The 15,162-nt window shown below is 44.8% G+C and overlaps 1 protein-coding gene across 1 annotated transcript in view; it reads left to right on the top strand.

Moving 5' to 3' along the window:
* Positions 1 to 11,993, top strand: part of ITIH6 (inter-alpha-trypsin inhibitor heavy chain family member 6) — a 458,640-nt gene extending 446,647 nt beyond the window's left edge. The window contains exons 14-15 of the mRNA XM_069645329.1: positions 3,038 to 3,418; positions 5,629 to 11,993. Of these exons, the coding sequence (XP_069501430.1) occupies positions 3,038 to 3,418; positions 5,629 to 5,882 (635 nt within the window). The 3' untranslated portion in view covers positions 5,883 to 11,993. The remainder of the gene's footprint in view (positions 1 to 3,037; positions 3,419 to 5,628) is intronic.
* Positions 11,994 to 15,162: the final 3,169 nt, after the last annotated feature.

Genomic DNA, 15,162 nt, shown 5'->3' with positions numbered 1-15,162 from the left:
TCCGGTGGGGACACCCTGTCAGGAGCTTCCAAATGCGGAGACTTGCCATCTTCTGCAACGATATCTTTGTCGTTGTCTGTTGTCGTGGCCGTATCTGTCCCCGTGTCTGGGTCTGCTGGGGAAGAAGGGGCCCAAAGTGGAGGTGGAAGCTGGAATGGGGGCGTCGGATGACGCTACCTCTTTATTGGAGGCTGATCGGGAACCTGGGGGACAACCGGACCCGGGTCTGGGGGCATCCTCCTCTGGATCTCTGACACCCAGGTGTGCAGGGTTTGACAGAATGTCCAGAGACACATCCCTCGGCTGAACTGGCGGGATTGGAAAACTAGGCCTGCGCCGTTGTCGTCATCCCCCTCTTCCACGTCCTTATGGACCGTGTGCAAGCACTCCTGGTTATCATTGTCCGTGGACGAGACCTCCATGGCTTGGGCCACGGTCTGGGGGGGCTGTTTCGGGGGCCTCCTCACCCCCTCTATAGTTTCCCCCCTGCAGGGCTTCGAACCGGGGTCTGAGCCAGTTTCCCCCCCTTCTGGCGTGCCAGCAGACTTTGCCAAAGGCACTGCGGCGGTGTCCTTCTATGCTGCTGGGTCTACATTTGCAGGGTCAGCTCCCTTAGCCGTCGCAGTAGTAGCCGCCACCAACTCCATCAACAACGAAGTCTTGGCCTGTGCCGATTGGGCCTGTTTGGGCTGTTCGGCCTTCCTCTCCTCCGTCCGCTGCTTCTCACACTTCTCCTGCAGTTTAGCCGCATTAGATGATTTCCTCTTCGAGGGGGAGCTTGATTGCCGGCTGGCAATGGAGGCGAAGGGTGATGTCCATCGCGCCCTATCCCCGTTAGGACACAATTCTGCGGCGAACCCAGTGGATTCATACTTGCGGTTCACGGCCTTGTCTTGGGGCTCCACAGATGAGGTGCCCTCAAAGGACTTAGAAGACCACTCCTCGGACCGGCCGGTCCTGGGTGAGACATGACCCTGCTCTGAGCATGGGGAAGAGACCCTGGCGTTAAGCCACACTGCCAGTCTGCTATGCATGTCCCTCAACGTCTTTTTGGAGAACCCGAGGTATATCTCAACTTCCTTGTGGTCCGGATGCAGGCAGTAGAGGCATTGGAGGTGATTGTCTTCCACAAACACATTCCGTAGCTCGCATTTGGTGCAGGGCTTGAAGAGGGACCTTTCCTCCTTCTTCTCCTCCGTCATGGTCAGAGGGCACGAAGTAGGCCCGATGGCCTTCTAGAATCTTTGACGATATTTGCCCTTGAAGGGTGCTGAATTTCACCGACAACGGATCCCCGCTGCTGGCCGATGGAGAAGAGAGCATAAGGTCTCTTTTGGAACAAAAATAGAACCTTTTTTCATCGAAAATGTGAACAAACATAGTAGCTCGCAGAGCAAACTCAAGGACTCCCAACACTGAAGTGTCCAGTACCAATCTAAAGATGGCTGCAAGAGGAGGGGCTTAAGGAGAGAACTGTCATTGGATGGGGGCAGTATGACCCAGAGGACAGTGATTGGTTTAAAGGAGAAATACAGTTTGTAAGTGAAAGTATTTTTTCTTTTACCAAGGATTCCCATGAGCATGTGAATCCATGCCAGACCCCATGCTGGAGAAATTGTGGAAACACACCATCAGCAATTTTCCACAGTAAGGTGCACAGTTCTGTGTCTCAGGACAGTACGGAAGAGCAGTGAGAGGAGAGATTGCCATTTGTGTACTGCATATTGTGAGCTTATTCATCCATAACCATGACTGTGACAATGCAGTCTGATGTGCAATCCAAGCACTTAGGTGCACAGCGAATGGGCGGTTATACGTTTCTGGATAGTCTTGTTTAGGTAAAGTAGGCAGAGATCCTAAAAGCTCTGCATGAAGGATGTAAGCAACGGGAACTTAATGCAGAGATGGATCATCCATTCCAATATTTATAGAGTATATGGGTGGTACAGATATTCATTGCCCAGTGATGCAAATTCTGTGGACAATGTGTTACATTTATTGGTCAGCGAGAGGCTACTCTGAAAGGGTGCAAAAGTATAGTGGGAGAAGCTACCTAGAACAATGACAGTGAGCTGTGCGCCGTAGTTCTGTCATGGTCTTGCTGTTGAGAAGTAAATAAAGTCTAGTCCAGTTTGTCACTGTGCAGCCTGGAGTTCTGGGGTTTGAGCCTTGACCAAGTTACAGACAATGGGGTTACTTTTATTGATGTATCCTTATCGGGACACAGTAATCCTTGATGACATTGTGGGAGGTAAATGATAGCTAGAGCAGGGGAGTAGCCATGTGCTTCTAGACCCTTTTAACAAATTGCGCATGGTCATGCTCTTTACAAGCAATGCATAAGTTCCTATGACACAGCCATCAGATCTTCCGATGCCACAGAAAATTAAAAGATCAATTGTCCTCTAACCCAGCTGATGAAGAGGTTGGGAAAACTAAGCAGTCTAAAATATGCTAAGGGAAGGAGAAAAAAGGGAGCAAGGCAAGAGGAAAGGGTGTGTGGGGACACAGAGGGCTGACAATTAAGGGATTACAAGAATGTTCTTTTGGAAATTAACTAGGGGGGGAGAGGTTCTGTACCTTCTTCATGGAAATAGAACACAAGGTGTGCACCTTTTCCAATGGAAGATCAGGTGTGCTGCATTGAAGAAAGGCTGTGTAATTTCTCTGAACGAAACAGAGTGTTTGCTGTCTTGTACACAAACAGGACCAGCAAGTTCTCAGCATGCTCATCAAAAAAAGTGTGTACTTTTCCAATACAAACAGTCTGTGCATGTGTTGCAGTGGAAACAGGGTCGCCATATTCATATTATAAAGCGATTGGGGACTTTTTGCTAGTAGAAACAGGGTGGGCTGATGCCTATTAGAAACAAGACTTCTGTAATACATACAGAATGTGTATGTTCTGCAGGAGAAAGGTGAAGGGAATGTTCTCCAAGAGAAAGATGGAAGCAGGAGGGGTATTACCCTGGAATAATATCAGGATGGCGAGTTTCTCCAATGCAACTAAAACTTCCTTGCTCTGCTTCTCCTCTAGGAGTGACAGTCAACGGTCACCTACTGGCTGCTCCTTTCAAGAAGGGCCATGAAGATCGAATACGCACTTACTTTGACATTATTACTATCCTCATAGAAAAGCCACGCATAAATTATGTCATCAATATTACCCTAGATGCAATTAACATCCAAAGTGAAGGCCACCTGACCATCCCTGCCAAGCAGCCGGCCTTCATCAAGAAGCCTAACCTGGTGCTCAAGGTGTCCCCATCCTCCAATATCACCATCTCGATTGGCAAAGGCCTAGAGCTGATGGTTCTATTCCACCATTATAGGCACCCGACATACCTCCAGCTGGACCATCTTGGCTTCTACCTTGTGAAGGCGGAGACCCTGTCCTCTGCGGCACATGGACTTCTAGGTGAGTAAAATCAAGCTTACAGGAGCATTTTTCTTGAAGCAATAGACTGGGGTTTAAATTTCATAAACCCACTAATATTGATGGGAATCAATTTTTACTCACATGTAAAATGAGATATTCATTTGGATAAAAAGGTATTGCATAGTTGACCTAATGCCAACTTGACCTACTCCCATTTGACCGCATCTTTTTGACCTAATTTGGTAGGTCAAATGGTACACTTTATTTAAAAGATAGCTGTGGGTTGGGGTGGGGTAAGGGAATAGGTTGAGGTGGGTCGAAGTCGGGGGCGGGGGGAACGGTGGTCTGCCGCCACATTAGGGGGGTTGTGCGGCTCTCCCTCCGCAGTAGGTAAAATAAATTAGGTTAAAAAAATGTGGTCAAATGGGCAGTAGGTCAAATTGTTTAGGTCAAACAACCCATATCCGACAAAAATACGCAGAGTGGAACAGTCAGACTATTTCACTGCTACAAATTGCCAGGCCCATTCAGGCTGTCAATTCCCCCATCGATAAGGAACCAGTCCCATTAAGTTGTTGTAGTGGAAATATTCATCCATCCAAGAACCCATTTTAAATGCCCATTTTAGTACCCACTGAATTAAAAAGACCATGCCAGGTCTACCCTGGTGTTGTCTGTCACAATATAATTAGTCTGTCTGTCTGTCCCAGAGCACTACACCCATTGCAGTGTGAAATCATGGAGATTTGTGGAAGCTTTTGAACAGCTGGTTCTAATTGTGTATTAGGTTTGCACGTTTCCTTTAGCAGCATTGGAGGCTAACAACGCAGGGTTGTGTAGTCCCACAATTTTGAACTGCAGTTACTGCAGGAAATTGGAAGCAAATCCCCAGACTGAGAATGTACCTCTCAGTGAACGGTCACAATTCATATTCCAAAAAGATTTATATTTCCAAAGCCATTGTTTGTTTAGAACCATTAACTCAACCCAGAACAAGTATGTATGCAGCACGAGGCAAATTGCCATTTTGGCTCCCACGCCCCCTTACAATGTATCCAAATGTGTTGTTTTAGACCCCAAATGGCGCCATCTGATTCCTCACTGCTGGTGGTGCCCTAATTACCCCACAGAGTTGATTTATTATAGTAAAACCCCTGACACCGCCCTATAGAATAATGCATAATTGCCTGGATCTTTCATACAAACATTGATGAAGCTCCCATAGAACTTCCACCATAGGCCCGACAGCCATTTCACGGGATTGTGTTCATCATCAGTTCCATGATGAACCTTTGAGACTGTAAGGTTTTAAATGCCAAAGACTTTGTTGGCTATTTTTGTAGAGGAGGGTGCGCACAAACATCACTCATGTTACGTTTAGATGCTGTGTGCCTCTAAGGACCAGTGAGAGAGGAAACATTTCAATAAGAATCCAAGAAGGACAGTGAGCAGCTCTGATGCTGTGCCCTGCATGTTCTCATCACACAAGGTGTAATATTGTGCTAGGTGGCCAGCAGAAAACTCTTTCAAGTAAGGAAGCATCAGTAAGGTTTAGAGATGAATAAAGCTTATGGGAGTTTATAAGTGGCTGATATGTCTTTGGTATGTACTGCATACAGATAGAGTGCTCAAGGGAAAAGAAAAATCGGCTTATTAGAGCAGATCTTCTAGAAGGAACATCAGGTCTGTGAGGTAGTTCTACATTTATGGAGTCCGCCCATAACAGTAAGTACTCTGAAACGGAGACACTGGAAACTCTAGAAAAATACCCTTCACCAGAACCATCCTTTTCTACAGAACCTGTGCTAAATACTTAACTCCTTTAAATGTTCTAAAATGAAGGCGTGGTCCACGTTTATGTGGCTATGCAGTACCCGTGCTAGGGAAGATGTGAGCTTGCGCCGTAGACCTGTTGCTTTGGGGCAGCCTTTTCCGGAGAAGTTCCAGGGGCCATCCATGGAGAGTACTGCTTATGTGAAGAATGTGCATTGCAAGATGGCTCCTGGCCCGCTCTCTGGGTGGGTACATTGGTTGGTGCATTTTCTACAGCATTGACATCTGCCATAGATTCTCATAAATGATGATTAGCCATCAGAGGATGTGTATCTATGTAATGTGGGAGCGTTGAAGAACAGCTCTTACAGGCCACTTGAGTTTCCTTAACTTAGAGCACAGCAATTAACCTGCGTTTGGAAGTATTTTGACCGAACAGTGGAGGAGCAGATCTTGATCACTGTGCTTTCTTACAGGTCAATTCCAGAGTGCTGATATGCACCTCATCAAAGAGACAATTGTGGCCAATTTGGACGGCCCTCCTACTTCCACAGCAACCTTGCAGAGGAACAACCTGGTTGTGCCTGTAACCTTGGTAACAAAGATGCTGAAGGACTCCAGCCTGCACTCACATGAGGGTCAGTGCTGGCTGGTGAAGCATGATGATGTGGATGCCATTCTGGATGGTGTATACAGCAGCTACTTAGTCTCTCATCTTTTGGACATGTGAGAAGCCAGGGAATGGGCTGGGTAGGTGCTGCTGTGGTGGAGTGGCAGCAACCTCTGACTTTCTAGACTTATCGCAACATAGAGCTGAAACGGACACCTTCTCTAGGAGTCTGCTAAACACTGAGAATGAGCCAAAGACTAGCAGGTGTGGGCATGCAGCCTTGCCAGTGCAGCAAGAGTGGGGGGGGGGGGGCAAGAGACAGCACACCCTGCTGGTACAAACAGCGTACCTGGGAGTGAGGGGCTGTTCACCATTCCAGGAAAGACATTAACATAGCCGTACCTCTACAACACATTTTCATCATTGACTCCCTCAGCTCATTACTAATTTAAATCTCTCCCCATCAGTCTATAATGTCATATACATCTCCCTAGCTGCATCACTCATTTTGATTCCCCAGCCCCAACTGTACTCATTCACATGTCTCCCTACCCCAACTTGTTCACTCATTCATATCTTACCAAATTCAAAATCTATTTCTCATTCACATCTCACCCACCCAACCTATAGTATTTATTAACATCCCCCAGTTCCAATTCACAACTCTCCCCCATAACCCCATTACATGTTAGCAGCTCCCCCATTCCCACCTCCATTTCACAATCACATCTCCCTCAACTGTTCACATCTCTTCCACCCTAAATCGATTGTTCATTACACCCATCAGGCGGGAAAAAGCCAATCAGGTGGCTCCGAACGCGTGCTTGAACTGCCGGTGTAAGCCTGCGTTCCAAGCCACCTGACGGCCGGCTCCCCCACCACCATCTTTCCCCACCCCAATCCCATCCCCTTTTTATATTTTTAACTCCCCTGCCCCACCTCCCACTATGCTAGTCATTCTGTTGTAGCTGGTATATATTGATCTTAATGCAGTTCCTACAAATGCGAACTGAGGATCATTGCTCATTAAAGAATTCCACCAACAAAAGCAAATGATCATAAAGGACTTTACTGAACGAGAGAACCATTAAAGCCTCATCAATGAATTCTACCAATGAAAAAAAGGAGGCTCATACACTTACAAGGAATCCAGCCAATGGAATCATCCAGAAATTATCATGTTATGAAGGATTACTAGCAGTATGAGCAGAGGATCATACCTGTATAACCCACCCCTAAAGTTGAGGGCAACAAATACAGGCTTCTAATGATTACAGCCATCCGAACCCAGGATTACACGCTTTAAAATGACTGCCTCCAATGAAAGTCAAGGATCTTGTTTTATACATAGATGAATGATCAGGAAAAGCAGAAAAAAATCAAATTGCAAGCTACTAACCAGCCATAAAAGGTAACTTGCTACCTCAAACCTCCACATACACACAGCACACAATCTCATACTCGCCAAGAGACAATCTTCCCTAGCCTGTGGCTAGTGCCAATTTTGTACCCTGATCAGGACGTACAGATTTTGCAACAAAAAGCTTAGTAAGTTGTAGCCTAAAAATGATTCCTGTTAATGGTAGCAGCGGATCATGGTCCTATAAAGGGTTCTCATAAGAGCCATGATTACTTAACACATTAATGTGATTACAATATGTGGGTGAACATGCAAGGACAGCTTGCCTCACAACATTGTATTTCAAATTTGCAAGCTCTTTAATTCATTCTGCAAGCGTTTGAACCCCCTGATAAAGAATGCCATATGTTGGCTATACTGTTGAGAATAGAGGGCACTTTAAATGCCCTTGCTAAACTCCCGTGCTCTATATGACCTCCTAACTGGGCAGTTTTACTTGACCTTCCAATTTTGCCACAGTATGGAAGCAGGAATTTAACACTGTTTGGCGAGACATTTGATAAATCTCTTCTCATTTCTCTGGGTAGAGCACAGATTACAACAGGATTGGAAAGCCGCAAAACCATCCAACAATGCACCATAACAAAGAAGCAGAATAGCCAAATGTGTTATCTCCTCCCCCCTGCTCCACCCAGAATGAGGAGGCAAAGGAACACTACAACGAGACCAGTAAAATCATATATGCAGGATATAAGAAAGCATGGAGATAAATACAAAAGCCCAAAACAGCCCATTTCTCTGACCGGAAGTGTGAATCGCAAATAACTCCATTGCCCTGCACTTTCAGAATTATGTAGAACATTATTCCTGCAATTTAGGCAAACATGCATCATGGAGCCATAGAGAGGTGTGACCTGATCTGCAATGTGCATGTGCTACACCACTACTAAAACACAAACAATGAGAAAGACTCAACTGACGGCACATTTTTTGCCTATTCCAAATCAGGTCACCTGAAAACTCATCGAACAAGCAATTGTGTGCTACCCACAAGTGAGTCCAACACTATGTTAGAGCCCTGAGGGGAGGGAATTATCAGTAGTGTTGATCATGAAAGACAGAGTGTGGTAGAGAACTCTGGTGTCATGGTGCCAGTCTGTCAAGACTGGCCAGCCGCCTTCAACACGATTGATCACTCTACTTCACAATCCTCGAAATAAGGCACTGAGCAGGATCAAACCTTTAAATAAATTGAAGCCTACATAATGACCTTTCTTCCATCCAGTTAGCAGCCCAAAGAATTGGGTGATGCGCACCACACGACTCTCCCAAATCCCCAGTACCGTTTATTCTATATCCACTTCCTTTAAACACATTGATGTGCAGTACCTTCTAGCTTAGATGGTGCCAGAGTAAACTTCTTGAGATGCCGGATATAAAGCAGCAACTAGCTATGGCATAACAGTTTGAGAATTAATCTGATCAATACATAGACTATGGTAGTGGGGACACCCTATTCACGAAGCGACTGCCAAGAAGCCTTCCCACATATACGTTCCTGACAAAAATCCCCAAACGTGAGCAGCACGCCCACTAGAAGAAATTCCCACCAGGGATCCTGTGCCACGAGAACAACGCCGTTTTCAAAAACTCTGCCAGGAGTATGTAGTTAATAGGCCACCAAATAGCTGCCATACAATAAAATGACATAAGGACACCCTGACATGAGGGGAGGTAGGCTATCTTTCAATGTAACATGGCTTCCAACATACATCTTAATCGAAATGTTGCACAAATATTTCAGGGTGTTGCCAATGCCATCCGGTATTTCTCAAATATGTTTCGGTGCTGCAGTGTGGCTTTTAAACCAAGGGTGCAGTCACACAGGTGAGGGTGCTGCTCAAATAAGCCACAGTGTTGCTTTATGCTTCATTCTTTCATTCCCACTCGTCAATAGGCCTTGGTTGCTCAAATAGACCTAGCTGCTCTGTTCCATTGGGGATCTTCATATATGAAAAGGCTGCTCAATATGCCAGTAATGTGATGTATATAGAGACTGCTAGGGCTGGAGCAAGGCATAGATCACCCCCAACAAATCTTACTGATGCCTCTAACATCAGAACTATCCACTAGGCTAAAGATATAGCCATGATGCCAGGTTCCACATTAGCATCCTGACAATTTGGCTGTTACTGGGGAAGTTTCCTCATGGCCCCCATAAAGCACACATTGCTATCCCAGTTTAACCATCAGCCCAGCAAAGCATGCATTGCCATGACAGTTACACATTGTCAGAGCTTAGCAAATATGTCCTCTCCGGCAGCATTAGCAAAACATGGCCTCAGGAACATGTTGACCTTTGAACACTATGCACAAAGCCGTCATACATAATCACACACAGGCACACATTCAAGGACTACCTAACACATTAGCACATTAGGGACACATCAGAAGGCAAACCCAGGCAGTGGCACAGAGCTGTAGTCAGTTATGAGCCCACTCACTGACAGGCAGTGCCGTGGACTTCTTCATGCTGTGAGCACTGCACTGACCCTTATCCCACTCATCCTGCAGCGGCAGCAGCACTGGCACAGAAGTGGATGACCTGGAAGAGAGTGGGAGGGTAATGATGCTGTACGCCAAAGGAGGAACAGGCACAATGGAACCAGCCTGCAGGAACAGGATGACAACATTCACAATGTCCCACCATTCAGCGCCTTGATGCCTTCGGCCCCTAGTTCGCGCTTTATAAATCTTAAATAAATAAATGAATAAATATATAAAGTTGCATTTGCTGCCAAGCAGAGATTTACTGACCAATCAAAATGTAACACGCTGGCAGAAATCCCACTTGAGTGGTTATTGGCCAATCAACTGTGTGCACAGAGACTTGGCCACTCACTAGCAAAATAGTGGCTCGGGTCTCATGTTAGACAATTCCAAGTCTTAAGCAATACATCTATCCTGTTAGGAGACCCTGCCTACCAGTATCCCTGTAAACCTCTTCCCCAGCTGTTACTCTGGAGATTTGGATGTGGTAGCGCATACACGCAGCTTAAGCGTGTGCAGCTCTGCTGCATCCAATCAAACAACAGCAGCAGCAATATAACAGTTGTCTTCTTGCTTGATGTGGAAGAATAGTGATGAGGAGCCCCACCTTACTCACTGAACTGGCTGCCTTTGGTTTCTAGTACCCTACAATGTCTCCACCTAGCCTTGTAGATGTTGCTTGGCCAGACTCCAACTGGGCTTCAACATCCTCCCCAAATCTAAGCTTTAAATGTTGAGAAGTAGAAAACAATGGTTTTTGGTCACTGTAAAATAAGGCTTCTTGAGGGGGTAAAATGGCAAAAGTCGGACATGCCCCTTACTTGGGCATCATAATACCAAACCATCGGGTAAATACACCTGAGATCCAAACAAGTAAACCCCTTTCGGTGCTATTCTGCCTACAGAAACCTAAAAGGGCTGACTGGGTACTTACTACAAATGCTCCTGACTATGCATGAAGCAGAAAATCCACCGGTATAATATGGAGGTACAAATATCAGCATAATGTAGGCTAACATCTGGATCTGCTGGGATGATCACCAACATCAAAACTGTCAAACTTAAGTGACGATAAACACTAACATGCAAAAAAGGCTATTCTGCAATTATGGCGAGAGCTAAAATATATGAATGGATCTCACCAGCAACAAAGTTATTGGCAGTGCTGGAAAGCCCTCAAAACCATTGCAAAGCCAGTTAGGCACAATTGGCACAGTCTCCCTTCTCTCTTAGTATTAGCATGATCTTTCAAAAGAAATACTTGGAACGGAAATGCACCAAAATGTCGCCCTCAGAATTCCGACTCCCGGAATTCCGATTTTTTCTTTACCCCCCCCTTACACCACATATACATGTCTAGGGGTATGGGATATAATAGTAATATGAGGGGGGCTAAGGAGGTGTAAAGTGGGTTGGAAAAAAAAGTCTGCATTTTCAGCTGTCGAAATTCTGGGGGTCGTCATGATCACATAGCTCTCTTGGAATCTGGCAGCCATGAGTAGGATCAAATGCCCAAAAGAGCAAGGTACCTGATGTGGCAAAGATGCCTCAAAGGAAAAGCTAAACTGGAACCAGGAATGGACCACATAACTTGTGATCTGCTTTGTGATTTTTCAAATGAAGACCCCCCCTACAAGTTAGTTCGAACAAAAGTGGGTGGGTGGTGCTGATGGTACAAGGTTTTATAATCGGGCAACCAATCATGTAATTTAACAATGTTTGAAACTCCTTGCCCCTGAGAATTCCTTAAAGGAGACCGCGCAGAAAGAAACAGTACCTTCAGACCTGGGCTTATTTCAATGCACTAAGCCGTGTGTAGGAGAAAACATCTCACTGAACATTGGTGGCCAGAGACCACGAGTAAGGCAATGGGAGCTTCTCCAATCAGGGGCAGGTGTGGTTGGCTCTTGCCGTATATATAAAAGAGCTTAGATGTGAAACTAACTGCCTATTCTGAATGAATTTAAAAACTTTGTTTAAGCTAAAAAAGTCCTAGCGAGAGGCAGATCCATTGCCATTTGCTTACGGTTTTTCTGTTCTTGCAAGTTATTTATGAAAACACTTCATAAGGGTAACTCCAAAGTATTGAGATGCCGACCAATAAACGTTGCTCATGTTGGCTTATAAGATGCACAAACCAAGTAAGCAAGCAAGTCATCGGAGGACTGACCTGTTTATTTTTAAAATTTCTGTTTTCTTTCTTCGTAAGCTATGAAATAACAGGTTTTAATTGTTGTTTATGTGTATTTTAAAGATATGTATATTTTGTAAGACAAAGGAAAGATTATATTGTCTATATAATAAAGATCTAATTATTATAATATGTTGGTCTGTGCCTTGTTGCCCACAGTGATAGGGGGCAGTGTTAAATTGTGAGACCCAACATCACATACCCTTACTTCGTATATGTGAAAGGCATGCCTAGTTCTTATAGTTTCTAATAACAATATTACAAAACTGTTACACAAGGAGAAGAATGCATGAAGATACAGCCCCTCTGCGATCTGACACGTACCTCCTTGCCTAGCAGCAGGATCGCATACCCCTAAACATTGCAGTTGTGTGATTCACATGCCAGATTGGGAGAACACTGCCACGTGGCACCCTCCGGTCTCCTGCAGCATTTCCCCATGGCATCCTCGCCCAGACCTCGGCAGCAAAGGGATTCTCCAGTTTGGACGTGGTTGGCATGGCTGGTCACAGTACAAGGAACCCTGCATGTCTCGCTTGAGGTAAGGCATCAACATGTGGATCACACCACATTCAGTAGTCAGGATCCCCCCATCTCACGCCCAAACAAAAAACCAACATCCATGCTCTTCCAAACCATACAACCTAATTTAAATCCAATTCTTCAACCACCAGACCTGCATTCACTCACACATGCTCGTTAACACATGCTCTCTCTACAGAACCCTGCACTTCAAGCATCAATGTCTTGGGAGGATAGCTCAGGGGCAACGTGCTCGCCTTTGAACAAGATGACGCAGAGCAACACAGGTGCGATCCCCGTGTCCGCGCTTAGAAACCTCTGGCGCATTATAAATAACCTATTATTGTAATAATGCCTCGTCAGAGCCTGCAAACTTTACATACTCTTCTATTTTTTAACTGAATTTATTGATATAGTACAATAATACAAAAATATTTTCAATTACTCGTATCCACACATCAAGTTTGTTTGTTCGTTTGTTTTAATATTTATAATTTGCAGCATACCCTAAGGTAACAGGGCGCAGCAGTTACATGTATATGCAAAGCTTGGTTACACATCAAAGTCAAAATGTACATACAGGTATTAATTACATAGGGTATATACAAATAGTACCTATTTACAGGTGGATAGTACAGAAGCAAATATACAAATGAAACAACTTACATCAGCAGTGTATGCACATGTAGGTGTTAGTAGAGTACAAGTACAACAGTAGTTGTAACTACCAACAGCAGTGAATCCTGGCTACTTGCTAGGCAGGGGGTATCATTAATGATCCTTCGATTTCAGCCACAGGATAGTGTTAGTCCTGAAATTTTGGTAGGATTGGTCAGTTCTCAGTGTGGGAGGTAGGGAGTTCCACAATTTGGCTGCTTTCACAGGGAAGCTGTTGCCTCCGATTGTGGATCGATTGAAGCTAGGAATGGAGAGGGGATCTCTGTAAGCTGTTCTAGAAGGTCTCAGGGAGATCTGTTTATGGAATCTGTCGACCAGGTAAATAGGGGCAGCATTGTTGAGAGATTTGTGGGTGATTGACAGAGTTTTTAGAAGTGTTTTGTCGTTTGTTGGGAGCCAGTTATTCTGTTGACTACTCTCAGAGATGTGGTATCTTCTAGAAATGCCTAATGCCGCTCTGAGGGCATTGTTTTGTAAAGTTTGGATTTTTCTGATAGTGGCTATAGTTGACCCTAGATAGAGGGCGTTGCAGTAGTCCAGGCGAGACAGGATGAGGGCTCTGGCCAGGATGGTGCAGCTAGTGTCAGAGAGAAACTGCTTAGCTGTGCGGATGAGTTTGCACGTGTAAGCCGTAGTGGATGCTAAAGAGTTGACTTGTTTGGCGAATGACAGGTTTGAGTCAAGGTAAAAGGCTAGTGTTTTTACCTCATGTTCTACTTTGATACTGTTTGGTACAGGACCATCAGGTACCCCCTGAAATTATTACCTTTGAGAAATGTGTCCTCAAAGATCTACATAACTTAAAAAAAGAAAAATGTAATTACCACCATAATCTATCGAGAGAGGAAAACCGAGCAAGCATTGAATTATCCAAAAACCGCTCACTGGTTATTAAACCAGCGAACAAAGGCGGTGGCATTGTCCTGATGACACCAACCCAATATTTACTCATGGTCAACGACCTCCTAGCTGCTGGAACAAGCTACATGAAAATAAGACAAGATCCGTCAAAAAACATCTCTGATGAGATTATTGAGACTGCCAACTATTCCAGAGATAGAGACTGGATTAATAAGAAAGAATTAGAATTCCTGACCAACAATCAAGGGAGGGTACCTACCATCTATGCCCTCCCTAAAATCCACAAGAATAGTGTTAACCCACCAGGCCGGCCGATTGTGTCTGGGTGTGGATCTACCCTGGAACCAGTTTCTAAATTCATATATTTTGTCCTGAAACCCATGAGCGTCCTGACCCCCACATATTTACGTGTCACTACCCATACTATCCAAACCTTCAAAGGCCTACCCATTGACCCGGCATTACACCTGCTAGTAACCATGGATATTAAATCCTTGTATACTAGCATACCGCAGGGTGAGACGAATGAATGTATGAGGAGACAACTGATTAAATATGACCTTCAGAACAGAGTCCCCGTACCTTTCATTATTGAGTTACTATCGCTGGCCCTGAGCAAGAACTACTTTGATTTTGATGGCCAGTTCTATCTCCAGACAAAAGGGACAGCAATGGCCGCGACATTTGCACCAAGTTTAGCTGTCCTCTTTATGTCAGAGTTTGAGAAGACCAACATTTTTGCTAGGGTTAACCCATTCAAAAGTCAGATACACCAATGGAAGAGATATATCGACGACATTCTCTTCATATGGGAGGGCACCAATGATACTCTTAACAACTTCCTAACTTGGCTCAATAATGTGAACACCAATATCCAATTCACAATGGAATTTAGTGAGATCACGGTGAACTTCCTGGATTTGGAAATAAAGCACAAAGAAGGGAGGATAAAATGCAACCTTTTTCGCAAACCAAGTGACAGAAACACTCTTCTCCACTTTTCCAGCGACCACCCGAAACACCTTAGAGAAAACCTTCCTTTTGGTCAGTTTTTAAGAATTAGACGAAATTGTACTGACATTGAAGATTTCTATGAACATGCACAGGATCTAGGTAGCAGATTGACCCTGAGAGGATATCCACGTCACATAATCTCTAAATCAGAAAAAGTGCCAGATTCTACAATAGGGAGGCTCTATTGGCACCTGAAATAAAAACACCCAGCTCCCGTGCTAGGA

The sequence above is a fragment of the Ambystoma mexicanum genome, chromosome 2p, assembly GCF_040938575.1.
Source record: "Ambystoma mexicanum isolate Mex_15411 chromosome 2p, UKY_AmexF1_1, whole genome shotgun sequence".
Lineage (NCBI taxonomy): Eukaryota > Metazoa > Chordata > Amphibia > Caudata > Ambystomatidae > Ambystoma > Ambystoma mexicanum.
Note: the sequence above shows the minus strand (reverse complement) of the source record. Positions and strands in the feature narration are given on the sequence as shown.